The sequence below is a fragment of the Fragaria vesca genome, linkage group LG5 (assembly GCF_000184155.1).
Source record: "Fragaria vesca subsp. vesca linkage group LG5, FraVesHawaii_1.0, whole genome shotgun sequence".
NCBI lineage: Eukaryota > Viridiplantae > Streptophyta > Magnoliopsida > Rosales > Rosaceae > Fragaria > Fragaria vesca.
Genome location: NC_020495.1, coordinates 15,077,835 through 15,102,144, shown reverse-complemented (window position 1 = coordinate 15,102,144; position 24,310 = coordinate 15,077,835). Strand labels below are relative to the sequence as shown.

The following is a 24,310-nucleotide window of genomic DNA, read 5'->3' as shown; positions in this document are numbered from 1 at the left end:
GCACAAACCTTCATCCCCAACTTCCTTAACGAGTTGTACTGCTGAAGTAATCATGGATACAATTCCAACCATACCAGACCCTCTCCTATTAAGCACAATCTTGGACAATTTAAGACACCCTTTTGCCAAAGCGCACAAACCTTCATCCCCAACTTCCTTAACGAGTTGTACTTTCTCGTTTGTTTCATCAATATTGCTAATGCCTTGTGTCTAAATTTCTGCACTAAGCGATATAGCTTCACGTAGGCCTTATCATTTGGCCCTTCGGTCCTAGCCAGTCCTAAAACCCTACCTGGCCCTCCGTTAGGGGGGGCCGGCCCTAACACTTTTCGATTAGGGTAAGGAAAGGGTCAAGCAAATAAAATCCGGCCCTACCTTACGGCCCTACCGTAATGAGCCCTTTAAGGCCAAGTTCGGCCCGGCTCTAAAAGCCCACCCTTTAGGCCCTATTAATTTCTTAATTTTCTGTTTTTAATATGTTTCTTATTTTTTATACAATACAACTAAGCTTCTTTTTTATAATTTATTTTGTAAGCTTTACGTACTTCTTTAGTTTTTATTTTGTTTTATTGAATAACAATTGATTTTTAGTGATTTAGAGAGATAATTAATGAGATATATGAATATAACTACTTAGATTAATAATTCTAGATGTCTTAAGTTAAATATCATGTATATGTATGTTAAACATGACTAAAAATAGGGTCTTGTATCTCTTGAGGTAATTTTGAGGGAAAAAAATTAAAACTAATAAATTTATTTTGTACAAAATAACGTTATATTCGGCTCATTCGGCCCTATTTAATTAGCCCTAAAAAGCCGGCCCTACCCGGCCCTATTAGCCTTAACGAAATGGGCTTTAAGGGCGGGCAAGGGCTTGCATATTTAAGCCCAGACCCGGCCTTAAATTTTGTTGATCAAGTCAAAGCCTTACCTGACTCTACGCTAAACCCTAAAATTTAGGATAGGGGTAGGGCCGGCCCTAGCCCCGCCCATGATGAGGCCTAGCTTCACGTATGATGGCCTCAAGTCTAGGGCATAATTGGGCCACCAATATGATGTCAGCGTTAATTGCCCTAGATGTTTAAAATGTGGCCAAGTTTGGATACCTAGCTAGTAAATGAGGAAGATGATTGATGTTGAGAACACAAAGTGATGACTGGCTCAGAGCCTCAATTAGCTAGCTACCATCTCTTGCAGACCTGAGAGGTCGATTTTCTATCATCTGGGTCAGAGATCCTACTCAGGATCAGCCTAGTTCGTCATCTCCTATCATATTCATGATCCTTCTTCAGGCTAATATTGTACACGCTCACAAATCAAAACCCTAAATTGCCTAAATTAAACGTAAAACCTTTATGCAGATCAATGCAGGTAAAATAGCCATCCAAAATGGGCCTTTGTTCTGACTCGTTTAGTTTCTAGATTTCACAACCCGAAAATGTGTGATATAAATTTAGACTTTTATGTTGTGTTTGAATAAAGTAATTTTAGTGTAATGCTACATACACCAAAAATTTATACCAAATATCAATACCAAATGACATCGCGTATGCCACATAAATTTCAAATGGTTAAGATGATGTGGATTTTCTTATTTTATTATTAAGAAACAAAAAGATCTTCTAATTAGTAATTACACTTGCAAATTTATTTTCTTGTCTAAATAAGGAAGTAATGTTTATCTGGCTATTCAAATCTCGCCTTCAAATATGTACAAAAAAGATATCAATCGAATGAATAAAGCTTTTAGGCAATGAAACCATCTATGGTGTCGATCAACATTGACAAGCCTTACTTCGATGATCGGTACCAAGCTTCCAAGTTTTTTTTTTTTTTTTTTTTTTTTGGAGATGAACTTCCAAAATTTAGATTTCAAGCTTACGAACCCTAATATATTGTGAATTAAGAGAGATTTATGATTTTGGTTTCTTTATTTAAATTAAATCACAAATTAATCCATATCATTTTTGGGATCCCAAGCATTTTCAATAATTTTAATGTCTATAGAAATTTCAAAATCATAGGAATTACAATAATTTAAATTCCATTAATTAAGAATTTCATTTTTTGGATTTTATGATGTAGAGCTTTAAAATGATAAGAATTTGTATTCAGACTAACCTCAGTTAAGAGAATTGACAAATGACGCTTATTATGTGAGGAGTTTAAGTAAGGAATTTAAGCTCTCAAATTTCACAATTATTTTTCCGTGAAAATTGCTAATTCCACAGGATAAGAATTCAAACAACAGAAATCATCTTAAGAAATTATGAATTCTTTATTTTTGATTAAATTACTGATAATTTACTTGCATCCAAACACACTGTTAGTGCAATTCAAGGAAAGTCAGCAATTGAAAACCAAAGAGACAATTAATCAGGCGCTGATGATTACATACTTAGTTCTGGCGATTTAACTATCAACTTGCACTTCCCTTTGAAAAAATATAGGGTCTCTGGTCTCTACTGTCTTAGCGGTACATCTGGCACCGCCATTTCTGTTTTTATGAAATTGTACTTTGTTAAGAAAATATGAATACAATGTAAACACAGAGTCGGACTCCACATTCGGTGCACATCCTCTTTTTTGGCAAGCTAATTAGCAGCATAATCATCAGTGCGCGCTATTCGCGTCATTCACGAGTAATACCAGTCCAAACTCCTTGTGAAAGGAAATGCAGGCATTATGAATTTCAGCAAGTGGACGATCACTTTCAAGTCAGGTATGCAAACAAGATCCTCAGTTCAGACAGAAGTGATATGTTGGCGTCTGACAAAACAAGTTTGAGATTCTCAACATCTACTTCAGCTTCCACTGAGTTGATAAGCCTATGCATATCATCCCCTGCAAAAGGCACTAAATCAATTTAACAACACCAAAAATCAAAATTTAATTTGATTCTGAGTCAGTTACCCTGATCAGTAGGAGAGCCTGTACACAAATCTTGGTAAGACTTAATTTATTCTACAAGAAAATGAAGTCTATACTACGCACATAGCACAAGTTCAAAATTCTTTTACAGAAAGATGTAAATGTCCAAGTTTGATTATTCTACCTGAGGTTCTTCAATCATCATGTCATGGGAATTGGTATATATCCAGCCACTGAAAACTTCAGGCAGGTTTGAATACCCAAGCAAAACTCTAATAGCAGCTACATTGGCTAGCCATATGCATTCCATAATGCAAGCACATTATCCTGATCCACTGCTACTCATACTCTGATCGAGGTCTGAGTCTGCACTGCCAAAAATCATTATTACGAATCTGTATAGTTGCATATAACTCTACCTGCTAAGAGCTTGAAGAATCCAGAACATTGAAAAAAGCTTTTAGTGTAGGCATGACCTTAGAAAAGGTCGCCTTTCTGAGTTCCAACTTCCAAAAAAGTTTAATAGTTTGAATCCAAGTCCTTGTGATCATAGAAGAAATCTACTTTTGTTCCTTACTTCCTTTTGGTCTTGAGCTTATTGCTCCTCTGCTGATGCAGCTTGTATCATTCTGTTCTTCTGATTGTTATTCTGACTCTTCTTTTTTCGAGAATTTGATTCCACTGAATCCAATAGGATTCAACTTTAGTCAGTTTTCACCAAGTTTAAGCTGTTTTGAGCCGCAACCCTCATTGGACATCAACTACATCATTTGTCCTTTGAGTGAATATATCTGAATGAGATTGGTTTGGGTCACATCCACTTTTCCATCTCTTCCAAGCTATAAGCTTCATCCCCAATCGGATAAAAAAGAAAAAAAAATGGAAATCAGATACTGAATTGATTTGAACCTGGAACATAGCTAGCAAGTGGAAATTCAAGCATTTCAAATTGAGATATTACCTAGTTAGGTAAGCGGCATCCATAGGTCAAATGGATGACAATCCTAGACACTTCTCCTTGCTAGCTACTTACTAGTGCATCACTGCTTCAGCCGGATCCTGCATGTCATTAGCAGTTTACTTATACAGTTATACACACATTTAATTTACATCCCCTTAATGTCATGGTAGCTTGTAAACACACTAGTTATGAGCTGCTTTGTATAGCTGCAGTTTTGATTTAGACATAGGGAGAGTCTGCTAGCTAATGTAAAATCTTCAGAATATACCTTACTAAATAGAGGAAATGTGAAACTCCATGTTCTTCAATTTCAAGAACAGTTGCGACCAATATGAGGTATATTCTGCTTATCCAGTTAAGCAAAGTGTTTTGAACTTTGTCAATGCCGAGGCAAGTTTCTGCGAAATAACAGCCATATAATTAAGCATTTCTTTAGGCATTTTCTTTTTTTATAAAATGAAAATTTAAAAGAACAATCAAAGAAAAGTATATGTAGTAGAACAAAACAATTACAAACCTCAGGGGGGTTGTGGAAACTTAACAGTAGACGAATATGAAACTATGGGTCGCATCGAGACTTTCATCTTTTCCATGAAACAATAAGCTCCAGCTCTAAGGCAAGAAAATCAAATGCAATGAAAATTAGATATTGAATATTGTTACAGTAAAGTACATGACCTATTGACCTACCAAATGCAAATTCAAGCTTTCAGCTGTTATCCAGGAATGCTTCAGATACAGTTGACAAATGGCAATATGCAGAAGCAACCTTTGAAAATAGTACTGAATCAATGTGTCAATCAATATGGAATTGAAAATTTTCTTAAGCATATATATAGTTGAAGCATATTCTGACTTCTGACAACTAAAATGCATAGGTAGTCAAATTATTTGTGGCTTTGAAGCATTTCTACAAGGCATATATATGTATGGAGGAGAAGAAATAGAAAATATATTATGTTTTTAGCATATATATAAGTGTATATGTATGATGTATCTATACAATTTATGTTTTTTTGTAGATCAGACACTAAGAATTAGACACCACATTGGACAGCATTAAGAAGACACAAACTAACAATTGCATGGATCTTATTAACTTAAACTCTACAGTTACTCTGCACTATATGATACACTACTTGACATAAAGGAGGAGAAACATTAACAATGTATCTGATGGAGACTAGCTAGCACGTTATTAGATGAGATATCTAGAGGAGGGAAACTGAATTAAAACAAGCATTATTTGGACGACGACCATAATGCTAAAGTAGATGAAAGATGGTCAATAAAAATACATGTGGGAGAGGAAAATAACTTACACCAAATGTGACCGAGAATTCTGGTGCTGGTATTTCCCCTCAATCGGCTGTATGTTGTTTGAAAAAAGTAAGTTTCCTTGTCATCCTCATCATAATACTCATCACCTAACCGGACGATTTCACAATACGCAGGGAGATCATCCGACCTCAATGTGTCACAGTTTATAAGGTCAATAGCTAGCGCTGATCTATTCCGCAAGAAGGCTGGCAAGTTCCTGAGCTCCATGCAGTAGTGAATTTGAAGTGATGAAAGGCGCGGCATCATTGTAATTTCAGAACTGTTTTCTTCCAACCCTCCAACTCCTTCCCAATGCTCCAACTTGTCCATGTTTCCAAAGTGGAGTTTCTCCAGTTTTGGGAAAAGAATACACGAGGATGAGGATGGTGTTGATGAAGATTGCTGACTAGAGGTCTCTGCTATTCCCAAAAATTCATCTCCAACCGTCTTCACTTTCAGCATCCCCTCTATTGTTATTTCTTCAAGGATCGGCAATTTCCCAAGAGCAGGCAAATGTTCACACTCACCACAACTCGTCAGACTGAGGAATCTCAAATTCTCTAGCCGCTTAAACCAACTGGGCCAGGTGATGCCTTTCCACCCACTAATGCTCAGAGTTGCCAGATTTTCATGTGGTCGCAACCCCCTCAGTACTGTTTCTGCATTGCTTGATCTCCTTCTCTGGCCACTGTCGTCCTCCTCGTCCACATCCTGAAAGTTTAAGGTCAAATGAAGAAGCTTTTCTTTATTGCACATGTACTCCTTCTCCTCCTCCGCATCACTTGAATTCTCCCGATCTCCCAAAATGTTTATGGTGAGACTACCTTGAAGCCTGTCCAATCTTCCAAAAACTTCAACAATGTCACTAGCATAAACAGAACACACGTCTAGTGTTTGCAGACTTGTTAATCTCCCGATACCTATTGGCAAGTACTTCACCCCAGAACCCTCAAGATGAAGATGTGTTAAACTAATTAAGCTTCCCATATTTTCTGGCAGTTTCTTAAGCTCCTTGCACCTAACAAGGCGCAAGGTTCGCAAATTGTACAAGTTGCATAGACTGTTTGGTAGTTTCTCCAAACTCTTATTTTCAGACAAATCAACGTACCTCAGATGTACTAGCTCACCCATCTCCTCTGGGAGCTCTTTAATGTCGTTAGAGCTCAAAATTAACGTCCTCACACATTTCAACTGTGAAATGTCCTTTGATTCTATGCAACTAATACTTGAATCAAAAGTGGCAAGAGTACGTAACTTCTTGCAATTCACAGCTGAAATCAAATCCGAAAGTGGAGAATCAAAGGGTGCAAACAATAACGTCAAATGACGGACCTCCTCAGTTAGTTTCGTTATTATTGCATTTGTTTTTACAGGCTCTATTGTAAAGCATTCATTTTTATTGAGGAATTGAACAAGGTCATGTACAATATCATGCATTTTACAGAATGTAGTAATCTGCTCATCATATCTAGACCGTTCGCCTACCTCAACATCCTGAAAAAATGATCGCATTACTAAGGTATCAAAAACATGTTGACCTCTTTTTTCCTTTTCTTTATAATCTTTTCCACTAAGATAATCTTGTGACATCCACAACTCAATCAGAGTGTGTTTGTTAAACCGATAATCTTTTGGAAATATGGCACCGTATAAAAGGCAACGCTTGACTACTGGACCCAAACCATAATAGCTCAGTAAAAGTGGACGAAAAACTTGATCAACAACTACTTCATCCCATATCTTACTATCCAAAACCTCTAGCCATTCTCCCATAGTCTTTTTATACTGCATGAGGGCACCTAAACATACTGCAGCAAGCGGCAAGCCATCACACTTCCTCACAATTTTCTCACCTATAGCTCGAAATCTATCAGCCTCATATTCTTCCCTTCCCAAATATGCAATGTTGTTGAACAACGCCAAACACTTTTCATGACTCAGTTTCTTTACTTGGATCATGTGAGTGGTTGCTCTCATCATCCTAGCAACTCCCTCACTCCGCGTCGTCACCAATAATCTACTACCTTTTGCACAACTCTGCATTATTACTGGTAATTTTAGATTTGCCCACTTTCCTCGGTCTTCTGTCCACACATCATCCAGGACAATGAGGACCTTATTTCCCTTAAGAGAATCAGACATACATTGCAAGACGTCTTGCATTTCGTCTGAGTTTGGGGTTTTATTACTGCCACTGCCAGTAATAATGGCCTTGGCAATCTTCAACTCCTCAAAAGGGTCTGAGACACAAACCCATATTCTCTTACCAAAATGTTTTTCAACATTTTCATTATTATAAGCTAATTGGGCGAGAGTTGTTTTCCCTATCCCTCCCATCCCTACAATAGGGATTAGACGGAGCTCCTTCTCTTCTTGACCACTCTCCCCCAACAACTTGCTCAAAAGATTACTGGTTACTTCTTTTCTACCAATTATCGTAGATCTATCGATAAATGATGAAGTTTGCAGCGGTTGATTTAGATTTTCCTGAGTTGAAACAGAGGATTGAAGAAAGCCAAACTCTTCTGTTTCAGAAACAATCAAAGCTAAATCTTGATTGAGATCTTTTATCCCAGATGCAATTTTATGATAATAAATTGCCTTGTTGACTTGGCCAAAACAGCACAAGTTGGAGACAACTGAGAAGCGTACCTTCTTCTTAGTAACAACAGCATTCATTTCACCTTCCTTAAGTTGCTTCTCCACTTGTTGTTTCAGAATTTCAGTGTTCCACTCATCCAGCAAATTGTCCATCTCGTACGACACATCTTTGAGCCGATCCAACCAGTCTCTCACGCTAGCCTTCATAACCTGCTGCTGCTCGGCATCCTCTAGCGCAGCTTGAATTGTTGTGAGATGTCTACTGAATTTCTTGACATCTTTCTTTGCATTCAGAACCAGTGTCACAGCTTCTTTTGTGTGCTCGAACACTACTGAAACCAGTTGTTCCAGAAGCGCGGAGACAAGTCCCTCGGCCATTTTTGGTGGTAGAAATTATACTGGGGTTGGAATGAAAGCACAAAAGAAAGAGATAACTAGAAATGGAGAACCGGTTATCGTGCCCTCACATCTGCAACCCAAGTTATTACATAGCGACTGAAACGTCCAGACCGACTCCAACCTCAACCACTACAGCAAATAAAATACTCCCTATTCAATTAGATACTAACTAGCCTCTTACGCGTGCTGCAGATGCACGCGAATCCAAAAATAAAAAACCAACAACAACAATTTGGCACTTCCTCAGATGCACGTGCAGATGTTCAAATCTATAACCGCTCATTCCAACGCAGATTGATTCCGTTGCATAATCACCTCAGAGCTGCGGTGATATCAAATATGGTAATGGCAGTTTGATCTCATGAATGGTGGAGCTATTCGACTGCTCTCTCTCATTTGCAAAGCCGATACATGCAATTCAGCGTTAGAACTAACGTGGAAACAGCAGAGATAAGATGTTTATAATTTGCAGCATGTTTGATCAGGACTACCTTTTTTTTTTTTTTTCTAAATTTGAAGCTCTTTTTTTGATTATCTGTAGTGTAAGTTTGCACTCGAAAATGGGAAAACACATGCAACGGAATCAATCTGTTTTGGAATGAGTGGTTATAGATTTGAACATCTGCACGTGCATCTGAGGAAGTGCCAAATTGTTGTTGTTGGTTTTTTATTTTTGGATTCGCGTGCATCTGCAGCACGTGTAAAGAGGCTAGTTAGTATCTAATTGAATAGGGAGTATTTTATTTGCTGCAGTGGTTGAGGTTGGAGTGGTCTGGACGTTTCAGTCGCTATATAATAACTTGGGTCGCAGAGGTGATGGCACGATAACCGGTTCTCCATTTCTAGTTATCTCTTTCTTTTGTGCTTCCATTCCAACCCCCGTATAATTTCAATTTCTACCACCAAGAATGGCCAAGGGACTGGTTAGCAATTACAACTCACAACTAGAGCTTCAAGACTTGGTTAAATTGTTGTGGAAAGCACAAGACGTACATCTAGAAATAGTAACCGATTACAAAGAATATGAATTTCATACTACGTACGTAGTTGTTCTCAACAAGAAAAAGTTAAAGGGTACATTTTTACATTATTTTGCATAAAATTCCTGAGTGTCATGTTCTGCTGATTAACTTCTTCTCTGAGGTCTGACCTGCCAAAAGGGTGCTTTTGCAACATCTTCTGCAAAATATCATCTTTTACATATCAATAGTCTGATTCTCAGTTTCTCACATACAGAAGCTTAAAGAATACTAGAGCATTACAAAAGAATTTTCCTTTCTGAATCCCAAAAAAGTTTTAAAATGTGTGAGCTACACTACAGCCCAAACCCTATTTGAATGAACAGCCCATTGAAGTCCAACATACCAAAGAGCCCAAGGTTGGTGACCCAACACAAAATCTTACCAGTTATTAAAAATAAAAAATAAAATAAATAAAATAAAAAAACAACCATCAAAACCTGCTCGCAAGTCGCAACCAGCCGCAGGAGGCATTAACATACTTCTAACACTCGTCCTAGCTCTACCGCCAAATTTTCACACCTTCCCAAAACCCCCACCTTCGTCAGTCCAAACTCAACCCAGAGAAACAAGAAGAGATGATATCAGCAATTTCCTGGGTGCCCAAAGGAGTTTCAAAGCCCGTCCCCGCAGTCGCCGAGCCGCCCACCCAGGAAGAAATCGATGAGTTGATTAAGTCTGGTATCTTAGACAAAAGGTCAACCTCTTAAACTTATTGTCTTTCTCTTACTATTGTATCTGATAGCTTTTATGTGTCACTCAACTTGTTTCATTGTGTTTGGTTAGTTATGTTTACTTTGATTGAATCAAATTGTTGCGTGTGTTTAGTTTCCCTGAAAGGTGGAGTCTTTAGATAACAAATAAGGAAATATTGAATCTTTGAACTAGTGTAGGAGCAATGTGTGTAATGGTTAGGAACAATAGGAAGGTGTGTTTTTTATGTGGGTTTTGCGAGTTAATGTAGTTATGGTGGGTGTTGTTTGTGCAGTGGAGGCGGTGGGAGCGATGAGGATAATGAGGGAGAAATGGAGGTTGAAGAAACCACCGGTGAGGGTGGCCAAGTCTCACATGCATTAGAGGTGGCAAAAGCACTTGGCAGAGCTGAGAAGGTGACCAAATCAGGAAGCAAGTATGATGACATTACGGAAGGGTTGAAGGAACTTGACATGGATCATTATGACGACGAGGATGATGATGGTATTTCAGTTTGATCTTTTTTTTCGTTTAATTTCATTTTTTGGAATGTTAGACGGGGTTGGTTATTGTAATGATTAAGTTGGAGGTGTTGAATTAGTCATGGTTAAACTTGGAAAGATACTGGAAATTTTAAGTTGTTATTCGCTTTGGTTCCTGGTTAGATAGTTTTAGAATAGGATTTTCAAAGTCAATCAAAATGGTGGGACAGGCAATAAAACTGTAGGACAAGGGCTGAATTTGAACCATTGCTAAAGTTACAGATAGTACTTTGCTTACGTTTACAGTGGGTTAGTACCAGATGTTTCATCTTGAAATTGTCGTTAAGGCTCTAAAGCTGACAATGCATCTTTTCAATGTTTGAATCAAGGCATTGATTTGTTCAGTGGTGGGTTTGGGGACCTTTACTACCCAAGTAACGATATGGATCCATATCTCAAGAAGGAAAAAGATGATGTAAGTTTGAAAACTTAAAATGCCATTTTTTGTGGATTATTTCCCTGTATTGTGAGGATTAAAGAGTAACTCGGGATTTTGTTTACATTTATCATTTCTCAAAGGATGAGGATTCTGAAGATAGTGAGGACATGACCATCAGACCAAATGACTCAGTCATAGTTTGTGCTCGCAATGAGGATGATATCAGTCAGCTCGAGGCATGTAATACTTGGCTGAAACTATTTGTTTCATTTTTTATCTGTCTGGCACTAATAATTCTTGAGTTATGTTTGGGCAGATTTGGCTATATACTGAAACAGAGGATGGTGAATCAGATGTTTATGTTCACCATGACATAATCATTTCAGCATTTCCCCTCTGCACGGCATGGCTTGACTGTCCTCTCAAAGGTGGAGACAGAGGTACGAATTGTGTGCGTTTTATGTATTTTGGTTGAAAATTGTTGATGGTATGCAACATATTACTTGTAAACATGAATCATACTTGTAAATTAGATATGCTTTCTGGTTTCTGCTTTGTATTTGATTGACGTCGAAATGTGTGATTGTATATGTTGCAGGAAATTTTATAGCTGTTGGTTTGATGGGGGAACCTACCATTGAGATATGGGATCTTGACATTGTATGTTGTTTTCTAACGGTATTCTTATTGACATAGAAAGAAGTTATTGGATTTCTAAGAATGTTTTTGCGTTTTTAGATTGATGAAGTGCAACCATGTGTGGTATTGGGCGGTATTGCTGAGAAGAAGAAAAAGAAAGGAAAAAAGGTTTGGCCTCAGTCCTTCAATATTTAAGTTGGTAAACATGTAACTCTTGTCAGTTTTACAAATTCTGCAACTTCTTTTCTGCTAGACCTCAATTAAATACAAAGAAGACAGTCACACAGATTCAGTTCTGGGGCTTGCTTGGAATAAAGAGTACAGGTTTGTTCATTTAAAAAATAAAATAAAAATATCTGTACCACCTGTTCTTGCTTCAGCAGATTGTATATATTCTGACCCATTTTTGATAAACAGAAATATACTGGCCAGTGCAAGTGCTGACAAACAAGTTAAAATTTGGGATGTGGCTACCGGAAAATGTAACATTACTATGGAGCATCATACAGACAAGGCAAGAATTTTTTACCAAATAGCGATTACATACATTGTCCTGATATCAATGCTTGGGTGGTGTCCCACAGAAATTTTAGGATTTGTTCAAATGTAGAATTGTTTGGCTACAATGCTTACCTTCTACATACTAATTTATACAGGTTCAGGCGGTTGCGTGGAATCATTTTTCCCCTCAAGTTCTTCTCAGTGGATCTTTTGATCATTCAATAGTCCTGGTATTGTTTCCGCTCGAGTGGTAGATCTTTTCATGTATCAATGTTTTCTAGAAACTTAACCCCTACCTTGTTTGAAACACATTCCTGGTGGATTGACATTGTTATGCATTCCAGAAAGATGGAAGGGTACCAACACATTCCGGTTATAAGTGGACAGTGACAGCTGATGTAGAAAGCTTAGCATGGGATCCGCATACTGAGCATTCATTTGTGGTGTGTGATCTTGCCTCTAAAGATGGACAATTTCAATTACAACTTTTTCCAGTTTTGGTGCTCATTAACATGCATATGCAACATATCATTATCCTTATTTACTCTAAGGAGAGTGAAATTTGCACACCCTCAATCTCAATCCACACACCCTGACCCACTTAGAAATGTCAAAAATGTCCCTGTCTTTTTCTCTTTAAATTTCTAGGACAAGGACATTTTTGACAATTACGCATTTAAAAGTGGGTCAGGGAGGTTGGATTGTATTTGAGGGTGTGCAAATTTCACAACATCCATTGCAACCTTAAACTGTATTTATTTGTTTATTTGTGTGTGATGTGTCTATACATGCATTTAGTTTGGATACAGTTTCTGTGGATAGATAAGAATTGGAATTTGATAATCACCATCCACTTTTAAATCCATCCAGGTGAGTCTTGAAGATGGTACAGTACAAGGTTTTGATATTCGGGCTGCCACTTCTGCTCCTACTTCTGAATCTAAACCCAGTTTTACTCTTCATGCACACAACAAAGCTGTTTGTGGAATATCCTATAATCCTTTGGCACCTAATGTATAGTCCTCCTTCTCTTCATCTTTTGGCATATTTTTGGCATCGTTGAATTGTAACCTCATCCTTGTGTAATTATTTTTTTTTTTTTTCTTCTCCAGCTTCTTGCAACCGGATCCACAGATAAAATGGTAAGTTGTTACTTGTTACACACCTTGCTGTCTCTCTGGATGCTGGTGGGATTTAGTGTTAAGCCACTATTTGTCTGTAATCATAATGGTTATTTCTTGCAGGTGAAGCTTTGGGATTTGTCAAATAATCAACCTTCATGCATTGCATCCATGAATCCTAAAGCAGTAAGTGAAATGTGATTTATTCCACTGTATATGGTGATGAAGAGTTCTACTGATTTCAGTGTATATATAGAGGATATAGACATATATATTTTTATGAGATTGATTGTTGAACTGTTCTTAATGTTGTCAGGGAGCTGTGTTTTCTATTTCTTTCTCCCAAGATAACCCCTTTTTGTTGGCCATGGGAGGCTCGAAAGGGAAATTGGAAGTGAGCAGTGATTTCAGATCTTGTTTGTGTTTTAGTTTGGGAAATTTTTTCCTACATTGGATAGCTAATATATTGCTAAAATTTCAGGTATGGGATACATCATATGATGCTGCAGTTGCCCAAAGATTTGGAAAATACATCAAGAAGAGCAGACCCCAGTCTGCTGCTTGATCTATTGAAGATAATCAACTGATGTATGTCTATTATTCAAGATGAACCTTTTTATTTTTAGGGAACAAGTAGCACTACCCGCGGCAGTGGTCTCAAAGTTTTGAAATCCCTATGATTCAGATCCTCATCATCTCTTTTAAAGTATACTTGTATGTTGTACACTAGGCATAGGTAATATTTTTCTATGTTCTTGTATTGGTGTTGTGTTAAAAGAAGATGCAAATTATGGAAAAGAAATGAGAAGTATTTTTTATCTTTGTTTATGGATTTCAGTCTTCTATTTATGTTATGAACTGGTTGACTGCGATGGCAGAGAGTGATTTTCTCTTGAAACAAAGAGGCTATATTGTTAGTGATTTTCTCTTGAGTTTAGGTTTATGGTTTACCATTCATTAACTGTGCAATATGAGATTGCTATTTCTTGTCAACTTGCTTGTAATAGACTTCAATCTAAATCATGTTGCTACTACATACCCATGTTAGGCTGATCAGCTGAGAATGACAACTTCAGAGGGTACAAGTATCCTGAATCATAGTCGGGAATTCCGGCATATTTAGAAAATGAGTGAGAGAAAAGTTGACGGGTTCTCAAAAGCCACAGAAAAGGAGCAACGTTGACGGAATGCAGGGCATTTCCGCTCGAATTTTGATTCAAGTGAACGAGAAGTCGTTTTACCGTGAGGGAAAAAAAATGTACACCATGGTTAAAACAAAGTGGATGATGTAGGTGAAAAACTGAAAATGATCTACTTTGTTGCATATATGGCTATGGGAGATTCAATCTCAGAGACCTTGATTATTCGTGAAATGATCTTTTCTCTTTTTGGAATACAAGTTCATACTATTTGTATGGCATAACTTGTTGGAATGTTGCTTGTTTCAACTTCAGATCACTCAGGAAAGTTGCACATAATGAAGTGTTCAACCACTGCGTTAGAGATAGGAAAGCCAGTGAGCTTTTTGCCTTTTTGGTCTTCTTTTCTTCACCATTTGGAGTATATCCCAAAACTGTATACAGTTGTATCCAAAAAAAAAAACTGTTTACAGTTGGTAACATTGGATTTCATATCTTAGAAGATAATCATCAAGTACAGTACAATATTTGCATGGATTGTTTTTACCATTTCATTTTTAATATCAACTTTAGTATAGGAATCCAATTTCTTTCTTGTTATAGTATAGAGACTAGCTGTGGCTATCAAAACATTAAAAGTTCAAAACAATCAGATATTTTTTTCAATAACCCCTGAATTTAGGTTGGTATGTCAAAAGTGCAATCCAGCCACTCTAATCTGAATACAACTAAGGGATATGATAATGGGGGATCAAGCATTTGGCTTATCCCAGCTACAAAACCAATAAAGACAATACAGAGGCCAAATTTACAAATCGGCAAGGAATGAAAAAATTCGGCTCAAACAAGATGAGTTTTGATGGACTCATAGTCTCAGTCATGAAGTTGAAAGTTACTGGTGAATGGAGTTGGCTTTGCATTCAATCATGAGTTAATGACGCATCAAAGTTTTTAGATAATATGCATCACACTATAAGCTAATGAGTTTCCCCTATTCATTTGTTCTGTTATCCACAGAATAACAGGATGTGGTGAATTTTGGTTAAGATGAAACTTAAGAGGAGGTCCAGGCGTCAAGCTTGCCTCATTATGAAGAAACATTAGTTTTAAGCTTGTTGCTAGATCTTCATACTACCTCTCAAGTAAACAAATGAGGCCTCCCATTAAAATGATTATAAAGCTTTCAATCCTATAGGGAAAGATAAAAAAATTTGATGGTAGACAACAGAGATAAGGAGGAAATTGGAGACACGTTTTCTATTCAAGCCGGGGAGAGCACATTTCCAATGTAATTTCGATAATACATAGATCAGACATATACTAACATGCAACCGAAGGCATTTGAACTTCTGTATCCTTATCAGTCTGAATCAGAATCATGATTCACAGAGGATCTTACTGTCCTGCGACCACCTTCAAGATAATCATCATGTTCGTCTTCTTCTTCCTTCTTCTCACTAATTATACCTGTTAGAATCACAGTTTAGAGAGCGCCACAGGCTAAAAGATGCAAACACACATTGGACAAAACATTACCTTTCTTGGTTAGGACAACCTCAAGTGCCCTTGTGCTGAAATCATCTTTTCCACCCATATCAATGAATCCAATCAGCCTATCCACAGCAACTCCTTTTCTGAAAGGCAAACAGTTGGGTCCGTAAATATAAAAGTTCTAAAGCAGCATCTCAATGTACGGAGACGGTCGTGACATGCTCTTAAGCCATGCCAAACACAACTTTGGGTAATCACTTTGATATGTCCTGAAGTATTGGCCAAAAGATGCAGAACTTGCAAAACCCTCCATCACCAACCAGAAACTGTGTGGTATAATCAACTTGCAAGTCGGGCTCAAATGATTAAATGTGGTATGATTCCAACCATATAGTGCGTGCTGATATGCATATCAATATCGGAAATTCAGATGCATATAGATTTATAATAATTAAGATGGGAATATTCTGACCTGAATATTACGACACAAGGCAGAGTTTTGACTCCTAGCTTGGTGACGAAGAAAGGTGCATTCTGCATTTGATTTCGAAATTCTTAAATCTCTCAGTTGAATGTAGATGCTTACTAAATGACCAAATCGGAGTTTCCAATCTAAGCTCAGTCGTTGTAAACACGCAAAACAGTATAAATTCATAAAAGCACACACTGACCTCAGCATCCAGCTTGATAAACTTGGTATCAACATGCTTTAAAGCAAGAGTCTTCAAATGCTTATCCATTATCCTAGACACAAATTTCACATAAGAACACACACACAAACCCTCACATTAAAAATAAAAAATAATAATCCAAAACTTTACTTGCATCTATAAAACTCTCTATGGTAAAAGTGGCAGATGGTGTTTTCACTCCCGGTAACTTCCCCCAAGAAATCCCCCTCAGTAATTTCCCTATACTCTCCATGCCCTTGCCTCTTCAACGCTTCCCTCTTCTCAGCTTCTCTCTATTCAAATAAAACACAAATGAAACCAACACTCACATGATCTCCCTATAACATTATTTAGAAATCATAAACATCAAAACCTTTAGCGCTGCGATGCGATCCGCGTGCAATATTTCCAGCTCAGGATCCTAGCAATAACAACCAAAATTCACATATTAGAATTCATATTGTAGAAAATGAAGTGCGATTTGCAGGAGGAAGAATTGAACTCACATCCATGAGCTCGTCAAGGTCGACCTCCTGGTCGGCGGAGCTGGTGGCGGGGGCTTTCTCCCCGGCGAGCAATTCCTTCTGGTAATTGCGGGCAGCGGCGGCCATTACATTTCCAAAGGCTAGGTTTTGGAGAGTGGATTTGACTGCATCCGGATCCATCTTGAGAACGTGAATGAATTTGAGAGTGGATTTCTGTGATCAATCTGGATGTGGGATTATTTTCTTTTCCATGAGTTTTGGTGTGGGATTATTGAATCAAAAACCAGTGTTGGACTAGAAAGATAACCCGCGCCCAGCCGCGGAATTAAAAATCTAAACCCCATGCTGTATCACGTGGACTTGAAAGAACCGGTCCGACCCGGCCGGAATAAGACGGTTCGGTTTGGGTTTTGTTTATAAATAAGCTTGAACCTAAAATTTAAAAGTTGGGGTTTGTGAAGATGCAGCTTGACGGTTTCTTTCTCCTTTTTCGACCCTTCCTCGCCTCTCTCATTCAGCAATTCGTCTGCAAAAGTAAAATAGTTCACTTCTTAGTTTGTCCGAGACTCGATTTCATTCACTTGAATGTTATTGCAATGAGTGTGACTATTGGGACCTCCTAATTTGCTCACCTTACTTCACGCTGTTATGACTTATTAAATGACATATATATCCTTGCACATAATGACTATTAAGGACAATAATTAAACAAAAAGAAATATTAGATTTGTTCACTTTAAACTTTCCAATTCAATAATAATGGATTGCATTTTATTACTTTCCTTATTGATTTTTAATTTTACTACATACTTATTAAAACATTTATATATATAATAAGAACTAAAACTATGAGTAATATATTACGATCATGTGGCAGAAAAATTTATGTTATTATACATGTTGCACGCATATACGTACACGGTGAAAAAATATTTTTGCAGAAAGTATGATTTATCAATGATTAAAAAAATTAAATAAGTATTAAAAATAAATTTAAATAAGAACATTCTTTTGATGATTGATAGAAATTAATTGTGAGACACAATACCTTGTTTATTTCTTTTAAGATAAAACTACTCTTCATGATTCGAATGAATTTTTCTCTAAAATTGATGTCATTGAATTTTTTTTTTCTAGTATTTGATAAAAAAAAAATAAAGGTTTAGTGACATTTTATGCAAAAAATAATAATAAAGAAATGGAGGTTTGTGTGAAAATTAAAAAAAAATAGAGTCATGCAAAAAGAAAAAAGAAAAAAAGTGAGGTCTAGTTAATAAATAAGAGATGTAATAAGTAATATATGTGAATTACATAAACATGGTTATTTTAGTAATTTGAAAAGAGTTCTAGTGAGCAAATGCTTGTATTTAAAAATAAAATAGAGGTGTAAAGAAAACAAGATGTATATTGAGCAAATTAGGAGGTCCCAATAGCCGCACTCTATTGCAATTTGTATTTTGATTATTTGTTATTATGTGTCAACGTGCTTAGATATGTGTGTTATGTTTGTCTTTCACGAACCGAACAAAACCGAGAATCGAAAATGATTTTTTTAGATGTAGTTCCATTCGGATTTTGTCTTAGAAGAAAATTAACCCGAACCATGAATATTATACGGTTCGGATCTCAAATTCTATTATAAGAAAACATTACTGAAACCCACGTAGACTAACTAAGAATCTTGAATATTCTATTTTTTTCAATGAAACAAAACTAATTATAAACACGAACTCCTAACAACTTGAGTTAAGAAAATCAAAATAAAAACATGAAAATGACTAATGGTTTAGCAAGTCTTCGAACAAGAACGAGTATGTGCGAAGGAACCCTCGATTTTTAATGAAGGGAACACATTTTCTTCTTCGTAATTAAATGAGGCGTTTAAATAAATGAACCATGCGCTCCATGGAGTCCACGTGGTGGAAGTAGGACCTAGATTTGCAGGGAAAGCTCCCTGAAACTCATCGCACAGAGGCCACGTCACACTAGTAGTTGCTCTCTCTCTCTGGGGTCAAGTCTCCAGTAGAGAGCAGAGTAACCATTTTCTTCTTCTTCTTCTTCTTCTTCGTAACTTCTCCACTCGAAAACGCAGCGCACTCTCCTGAATCTGAGATCTGGTTACTTGTTCGCTCCAACTAGTAAGCATAAAACTTACAATCGATTCGAATTCCTTTCCTTCGTCGCTGAGAAAAAATCTGCTTGAATCTTCTTCGCTCGAACGAGATGAGATTTAGTTCAACTGGAAAACAGTAATCCGAGTTTGAAAATGGCTGAATTGCACCGGTCTGAGATAGGTCAACACTCTCAGGTACTACTACTACTCCGTTTCCGCTTTCACTTCCTTAAGGCTCTGTTTGGTTACAGTGTGATTGACAAGTTGAATTCTACTATTCCATTGCTCCGGTTTTTATATTCATGATGATTTTTGATTTATTTCATTTCAGTTTTTGATGTTAGTGTTGTGATTCTACTGTTTGAATTGTGGTGATTTTTGTTCTTGTTCTTGTTGTTGTGTATCTGGAATTAGGATATATCTAGCTCTTTAATTCTGGATCACGGTTCGATATCGTTTGGGAGATTTGCTGCCGAGTCGCTTGCTTGGGAGAAATGGTCTGTTTTTCAGCACAACCGATGTCAGGAGGAGCTCGAAATGTACAAGTCTAATGGTTTGGTGGCTCAAAAGAAGGCTTACTTTGAGGAGTATTATAAGAGAGTTAGACCTCTCAAGGCATTGCAATCCGAGCATCAAGAAACCGCCCATGTTGGTGCTTGTGCGGATGTGCAGGTCAATTCCGTGGAACTAGAAAATGGCAGTTCTAGTAATGATATGTCGAAAGAGGAAAAGTCAACAAATGGTACAGTGGATGAAGCAGGACAAGCTAACAAAGAGTCATTGAATGATTGCGATGGCTTTAGTGATAATTTTACCGTCAGAGATGAAGTCGGTAATACTTTATCTGATGCTGACCGAGAGAAATCTTCACATCAGGCTTCCGTATCAGCCACTCCGCTGGTCGCTGGAAGCTCTTGGGTTGCCAAGCAAGACAGCCATGTCTCTGCGCCTGTGAAGCTGAATATTAATGAGCAAAAGAAACTAGCTCCTGTTTCAATGGCAAAGGTATTAGCTTGTCTTTGAGTTAAATTTATTATCTGAACATTCCCTCTTTTATCAACTACACCAAGGAACATAAAATCTCGTATCACTTCATCTTTATATTTTAATGAGGACCTAGTCCACTTGTTGTTTAGATAGTAACTGATATGCATAGTAAGATACGTCTTCGTATTGATTATAGTGGTCGTATGTGGTGTTTTGACACTCTCATGCACACTTCCCTCACTTAGCTGTACTTTTAACTTCAGTTTTCACCTCAGATTTTCCTCGTGCTGAACAGTAATATTTGGTTAATTTATTTCCTAGGCTACTGGTGCTTCAGCTCAAAACAAATCAAAGTTGGATTGCACTAGTACTAAAGATGCAGTCAAGGCATCAGCTAAGTCAAAACCACTTCCACTCAATCAAATTAATGGAAAAAGGGATAACATTCTTCTTCCTAGCAAAAGCAACACTATGGCTACAGATGGTAGAAATTCCAGCCAAGTGTCCTCCCGTAAAAAACGTACTGAAGTATGCTCCAGTGCTGCTGTCCTACATCCTTCGTCAACAAGAATCAGGATGGTTCCATCATCTCCTAGTGGTAGAAGTGATCAAAGAAACACAAATACGAATGGCAAAGATTTGACGGACAGCTTACGAAGAACTCAACCTGCACAAGCTGTTCAGGTGGGTGGTGGTTCCTCTCGTTTACATCTGTTTTAGTTCAGTCAGCTTTGATTCTGATGATTTATTCCCCTGGATATATTGCAGAATCCTTCGAGAGAGAAGCCAATTAGCAGTGGTTTGAAGGACAAGGCTCTAGAGAAACGGTCTGGTTTCTTGACCAGACGCTTCTCTGCATCTATTTTCATCTCTCACCACTCTAATTTAACCTGTTACCCTGACAATTTCAGGACCTGTGCTGGAGTTTCTAGAAAGCCTTCAGAGTTGAGCAGTCAACAGATGCGTCCAAAAGTCTGCCGATCTGAGAACCAGAGACCAAATTCCATGTAATGCATGTTATATATGAAGACCTTGCTTCCTAGAGTTTCTGGCATTTACTTTTTCATAGTTTTTTTTTACTGTTGCATATGAGATATGAAAATCGAACCTGATAGTTGAGCTGTTAACATGACAGGTTGCCAAATATTGCCCGAAATAGATTGATCCGAGATACTGAAGCTAGCTGTGGGCACAAGAATTATGGAAAAGAAAGAAAGGACAAAGAGGTAATTTCAAATTAGATGGCCGCGCTTTTGTTGAACAATGTATGCTTTTTTGCCCCGAGTTTAATAAGGAATTAATAACCTGAGAATCAATATTGAGTGGTACGATTTTCCTTTTATCTAACATTGTGAGCTGAGAGGCAGTGGTCATTGCCACCATAAATACTCTCATAATATCTGGTAGTTAACTTTGACACAAGTACAGTTAGAAGCCACTGGTTTGTAAGTACATAGTGCTGGGATTCCTGGGAATGTCCTACTGAATATCACATTCTAGGAAACTGTTTGTTAGAAGGGTTCTTAGTGGTTTATATGGGTTTGACTGTTTGATCTACAAAGCTTGTGACTGGCGTTTCAATATACCTTGGATTATCATTCCATAATGTTCAATGATTTTCTACTCATTGAACTGCTTTTCAATCATGTGTAGTTGGAATCATTTTTAAGAATTCCTGCAATGTTTGAAGAGCTTATAAGTACCATGAGTATATTACAGTTCTACCTCCAAACCTTGTGATTGTTACGCCTTAGTATTTTGTAGGTTTTTTTTTTTTTGATACGTTAGTGTTTATTTGGTTTCATAACTGAGGCATTGTGAACCAGTGATGTTAACAATGTCAATAGGCTTGGTCTTTCTCTCTCTCTTTTTTTCTTTTTTTTTTTCCTATTCTTTCTTACTGTGTTTTTCCAGCCATTCCCAAATATCAATCCATGTGGATAAGCTGAATACTGTCCATTTTACAGTTTTCATTATGAGTTTAACTCTTCTTCACAACTCTTCTTCACATTTGTTCTGCTGTTTCTTTCATCTCTTAAATAGAAACAAAGAAGAAGATTAGATTTAGATGAAAGTTCTTTTTAAAGGCTTATATAAGCATTTGTATAAATATTGACCTTAGCGGGTAGGTAGAAACAACTCTGTGGATTAATGAACTATGTATAATGAAACAATCATGCCTTGAGTAGGATTTTAGGATTTCATCAGTTTGTTTGCCAAGGTAGAATTTGATATTGCATGTCCTTCTCTTTTGTTTGTCTTGTCCATCATTTAGCATGGTGTAAATCTTGTGAGCATGTTGATGTACATGCAGGGAGGAGAGGGAAGTAACAGTACATTTAGAAGAGATACAAAGTCGTCCTATAATCTGTCATCGAGTATCCAGAAGAATTTAAAGCCGGTGCATAAGGTACAATTCTCACTGTCTGCTTGTTTGTGTGCTGGTTTCCTCATTAGATAGTCTCATTATCAATGTGTGTGTGTGTGTGTGTGTGTGTGTGTGTGTGTGTGTGTGTACTTCTATTATCAGCTTACTGAGCAACTTTAAATCCTCCTGGTTGATTGCCAAGCATGTGGAAAGGGATTCAAGAACACAATACCTTTGTTTAATTTGCCATCTAAATCTCCTCTTTTTTCTTCTGCATTGAGTGTAATGTTCCTTTTTATTTGTTCAGGGTCCTACTTTTCTCTTGTTCCAACACCCTAAATAAACAAATAAAAACCAACCTCCGTCTATTTGTCTTTACTACCAGAAGTTTAGGAGTTTTTGTTTCTGTAGTCCTGCCTATTCTTGGTAGGAGATTGCTTCCTTAATTGTCTTGATGCATTACCCTATGGCTCTATCATAGAACAGAGGATAACTAGGGGCAACATGGGCTATAGCCCATATAGTGTTTATCTCTTTCTTTAATTTATGACCTTAATTAGCATCAGCTCACCTATATATATGAGTAATAGCCCACCCAGCTTTGAAGTAAAGTCAAACTAAACTAGTAAAGATAAATAGATAATCACCATTTCTACTATAATCTAAGAAAAATTGAAAAAAATAAAAATAAATAAACCCTGAGTTAAATGTAATCTTCTATAAATAAAAGTCGGGCTCTGACCGACTTGGTTTATTTTTATTTGTCAGTTTCTTTTTTTGGCTGCTCATTATTCTCAAATCATCCAATCATATCTATACCTTTTTTCCCCCCTTATTCTTGCTGTCTAAGTTTTAGTACTAGGATTTTTCATGAGAATTTATATTGAATTTTAATAGGAATTTACATTTAATTTTATGATATATTATCGAATTTATATGTAAAAATTTAGCCCAGCCAAGTTCAAAGAATCATGGCTCCGTCCCTGGCTATATGTATGCCAATTCTATTCATAAATGTAGTATCTCATAGCTTGCTGAAGCTGAACCCTTTCCTTTGTGACTTTCATTTTTCTTGCATGACCACAACTCTGTGTTGTTTTGACACAGTTCTTTCCACTGAACTTCTTGTCCACAGCACCTTTATATTTTTATCTCTTTGGAAGGTGTTTCTTTTAAAGAAAAAGAAACGAATAAACTTTCTGAAGTTCTGTACTTCATGATTGTTATCTGGGTGTCTGATTCATCTTTTAGAAGCAAAAATACGTAAATGGGTATGACTTTGTTCCCTAAGAGTAGCACTGTCGTCAATTATGATGAAATTGTGAAATAGGTTCTTCATTTTTCTAGTGTAATGATCTGCAGTCAAATATTTTGGTGTCAAAGCTATTTATAGTCATCCTTGAAGACTTATAAATACCAACAATTTTTCATCACAGATTTTGCACACCTGGGCGAGTCATTTTCTTAACTCCTAGTCATAGTAATCTTGCTTGGATATATATAACAAATATCTACCATTTTTTTTTTTTGTTTTTTTTTGACCATGCTAAGTTGTGTCCTGTGGATCTACTTGGACACCATTCAGATGATATATAGGAATGAGTTCCAAAACTTCTGAATTCTGATTTGTTCCTCGTGCAAATAGTAATAAATTATAGTGACTGAACTGCTCAATAATTTGAATACTATGAAACAGCCTTGGATCTCATTATGTTTGGTTGTCCAGTTTGATTATTAATAATAGATGCCCTTTCTTTTGTTTGTTTTGTCAGTGTGGCTTGTGGTATGTATGTACAGGGAAAAGAGGAAATTAGCACTATACGCAGAAGAGATTCAAAGCCTGTCTCAACTGTGGCATCCGTTGTTGAGAAGAATTCAAAATCAAAATTTTAAGAGAAAATTAGATAAAAACCCAAAATACTAGACCTCTTTTAAGATAAACCCATACATATTTTTTTTCATTTTACACGCACTCCACATAAGCAAACTTACTATATAGAGCATATG

General features: G+C 37.0%; 4 protein-coding genes across 4 annotated transcripts in view; 2 read left to right on the top strand and 2 right to left on the bottom strand.

Annotated features, from left to right (window-relative positions):
• Positions 1 to 4,179: 4,179 nt before the first annotated feature.
• LOC101293310 (putative disease resistance protein RGA4-like) lies at positions 4,180 to 8,195 on the bottom strand. Its single transcript, XM_004301401.1, has 3 exons — positions 5,158 to 8,195; positions 4,353 to 4,447; positions 4,180 to 4,233 (listed from the first exon to the last, which is right to left on the bottom strand). Coding segments are annotated over exons 1-2 (2,979 nt in total). The 5' UTR covers positions 8,135 to 8,195; the 3' UTR covers positions 4,180 to 4,233; positions 4,353 to 4,445.
• Positions 8,196 to 9,637: 1,442 nt separating this feature from the next.
• LOC101310799 (periodic tryptophan protein 1 homolog) lies at positions 9,638 to 13,864 on the top strand. The gene is made up of 16 exons (XM_004299809.1): positions 9,638 to 9,871; positions 10,163 to 10,371; positions 10,739 to 10,824; positions 10,929 to 11,024; positions 11,105 to 11,228; positions 11,387 to 11,448; positions 11,527 to 11,595; positions 11,681 to 11,751; positions 11,845 to 11,941; positions 12,084 to 12,158; positions 12,273 to 12,371; positions 12,799 to 12,942; positions 13,041 to 13,070; positions 13,173 to 13,235; positions 13,366 to 13,443; positions 13,531 to 13,864. Exons 1-16 carry the CDS (start codon positions 9,753 to 9,755, stop codon positions 13,612 to 13,614), a joined length of 1,506 nt encoding a protein of 501 aa, XP_004299857.1. The 5' UTR covers positions 9,638 to 9,752; the 3' UTR covers positions 13,615 to 13,864.
• Positions 13,865 to 15,548: 1,684 nt separating this feature from the next.
• LOC101310514 (thioredoxin domain-containing protein 9-like) lies at positions 15,549 to 17,015 on the bottom strand. The gene is made up of 7 exons (XM_004299808.1): positions 16,857 to 17,015; positions 16,724 to 16,771; positions 16,501 to 16,643; positions 16,351 to 16,423; positions 16,152 to 16,213; positions 15,725 to 15,822; positions 15,549 to 15,655 (listed from the first exon to the last, which is right to left on the bottom strand). The coding sequence occupies exons 1-7, from the start codon at positions 17,013 to 17,015 to the stop codon at positions 15,549 to 15,551; spliced, it is 690 nt and encodes a 229-aa protein (XP_004299856.1).
• Positions 17,016 to 18,839: 1,824 nt separating this feature from the next.
• LOC101310219 overlaps positions 18,840 to 24,310 on the top strand; it is a 7,248-nt gene continuing 1,777 nt past the window's right edge. The window contains exons 1-7 of the mRNA XM_004299807.1: positions 18,840 to 19,143; positions 19,363 to 19,953; positions 20,257 to 20,619; positions 20,704 to 20,762; positions 20,847 to 20,942; positions 21,071 to 21,161; positions 22,250 to 22,345. Coding sequence (XP_004299855.1) covers positions 19,102 to 19,143; positions 19,363 to 19,953; positions 20,257 to 20,619; positions 20,704 to 20,762; positions 20,847 to 20,942; positions 21,071 to 21,161; positions 22,250 to 22,345 — 1,338 coding nt within the window. The 5' untranslated portion in view covers positions 18,840 to 19,101. The remainder of the gene's footprint in view (positions 19,144 to 19,362; positions 19,954 to 20,256; positions 20,620 to 20,703; positions 20,763 to 20,846; positions 20,943 to 21,070; positions 21,162 to 22,249; positions 22,346 to 24,310) is intronic.

Coding starts and splice junctions, on each gene's coding strand:
- LOC101293310 (XM_004301401.1), bottom strand. CDS start 8,134: ATGGCCGAGGGACTTGTCTCCGCGCTTCTGGAACAACTGGTTTCAGTA.
- LOC101310799 (XM_004299809.1), top strand. CDS start 9,753: ATGATATCAGCAATTTCCTGGGTGCCCAAAGGAGTTTCAAAGCCCGTC. Junction 11,449..11,526: donor AGATATGGGATCTTGACATT/GTATGTTGTTTT, acceptor TTGCGTTTTTAG/ATTGATGAAGTGCAACCATG. Junction 13,444..13,530: donor GCTCGAAAGGGAAATTGGAA/GTGAGCAGTGAT, acceptor CTAAAATTTCAG/GTATGGGATACATCATATGA.
- LOC101310514 (XM_004299808.1), bottom strand. CDS start 17,015: ATGGATCCGGATGCAGTCAAATCCACTCTCCAAAACCTAGCCTTTGGA. Junction 16,772..16,856: donor ACCTTGACGAGCTCATGGAT/GTGAGTTCAATT, acceptor TGTTATTGCTAG/GATCCTGAGCTGGAAATATT. Junction 16,214..16,350: donor TTATCAAGCTGGATGCTGAG/GTCAGTGTGTGC, acceptor AATCAAATGCAG/AATGCACCTTTCTTCGTCAC.